Source organism: Vespula pensylvanica, chromosome 25 (genome assembly GCF_014466175.1).
Source record: "Vespula pensylvanica isolate Volc-1 chromosome 25, ASM1446617v1, whole genome shotgun sequence".
Classification (NCBI taxonomy): domain Eukaryota; kingdom Metazoa; phylum Arthropoda; class Insecta; order Hymenoptera; family Vespidae; genus Vespula; species Vespula pensylvanica.
The window spans coordinates 2373577-2374699 of record NC_057709.1 but is presented as its reverse complement, the minus strand read 5'-3'; the positions used below and the strand labels follow the sequence as shown (position 1 = coordinate 2374699).

Sequence of the window (1123 nt, the reverse complement as noted above, 5' to 3'; positions counted from 1 at the left end):
TATATGGTAATTTATATTCCATTGAAGAATTCGCCATAACTGCATAGAGAAAGAATCGTAATTAACGTTAATAATGTAATTTTTTTTTTCATAATTATTTTCACAAATAATTGTTATTTTATCGAATGCAAGAAAAGGACGAATATTTTTTTGTTTTCTATCTAAAATAAATTAATTTTTTATATATTTCGTATTATATTTGATATATATATTATTTATTATAAATTTAATTTTTATGGACAATTGTATTTACCAAAGTCTTTTCTTTATATTTTACATTTTTTCTATTATTGCATTATAATTATTATTATATGTTGTTGTTCGCATTTTTATAGTTATATATAATTATTAATTATATATAGCTATTGAATTGATTCAAAACTTGGATTTCTGAAATATATTACACATGAATTTATATATTTATACCATGTATTCATACGTACATATGTATAATATATACCGGATGTTTAAAATAAAGCGTTACAAATTTCGTTTTGGGAATCTTAATGTTTTGAAAGAAATTGTTCAAACAACAAACATCGTTTAAATATCTCCAAAAATTGGAAACGAATAAGAAAAGGTTTGAAAAAAGTTACTTTTAATTAACAAAGAATACGTTTCTATTATAAAAAATATAGATTTTTTTGGTTGAAAAAACAAAGTTGTCCTTACAATGGCAATCAATTAAACTCTCGTTAGAAAAATTGATGAATACATATATTAGAATTTTGTCTATTAGTGCGTTAAAAGGGAATCTAATATAACTTAAAAAATATAATATGTAATAAAAATATCAAAAATAATGTTATTACCCATAAGTATATTCGGTATAACAGATCTACAATAATGTAAAACAAGTACGAAGGTCATCCATGGGAACGTAATAGTGATAAATCTAGAGGCAATTTTGTTATATTTCATAAAAATTAGTCTCTCCTCTTTAGTTTTATAATTATCGAGGGTATAATCGTTTTCTGTTTCTATCAAAAATCTTGACAAAGATTGACACTTCATTCGGCATATCACAAATTTCGTCAGTGTCATAAACATCAGCATGTTCTCCATAATGTTTGTCAGTACGTAATGGAAATCAGTGATGAAATCTGTTAAATCGAGAAATCCT

At 23.2% G+C, this 1123-nt stretch overlaps 2 protein-coding genes across 3 annotated transcripts in view; both read right to left on the bottom strand.

The window, feature by feature from the left end:
- Positions 1–1123, bottom strand: part of LOC122637223 (odorant receptor 13a-like) — a 49693-nt gene that overhangs the window by 4545 nt on the left and 44025 nt on the right. The gene's annotated exons all lie outside the window — the stretch shown is intronic.
- The window catches only part of LOC122637275 (odorant receptor 13a-like), a 20507-nt gene that overhangs the window by 2429 nt on the left and 16955 nt on the right, over positions 1–1123 (bottom strand). For both annotated transcript variants that reach the window (XM_043829283.1, XM_043829284.1), the window contains one exon: positions 813–1103. In XM_043829283.1, coding sequence (XP_043685218.1) covers positions 813–1103 — 291 coding nt within the window. The remainder of the gene's footprint in view (positions 1–812; positions 1104–1123) is intronic.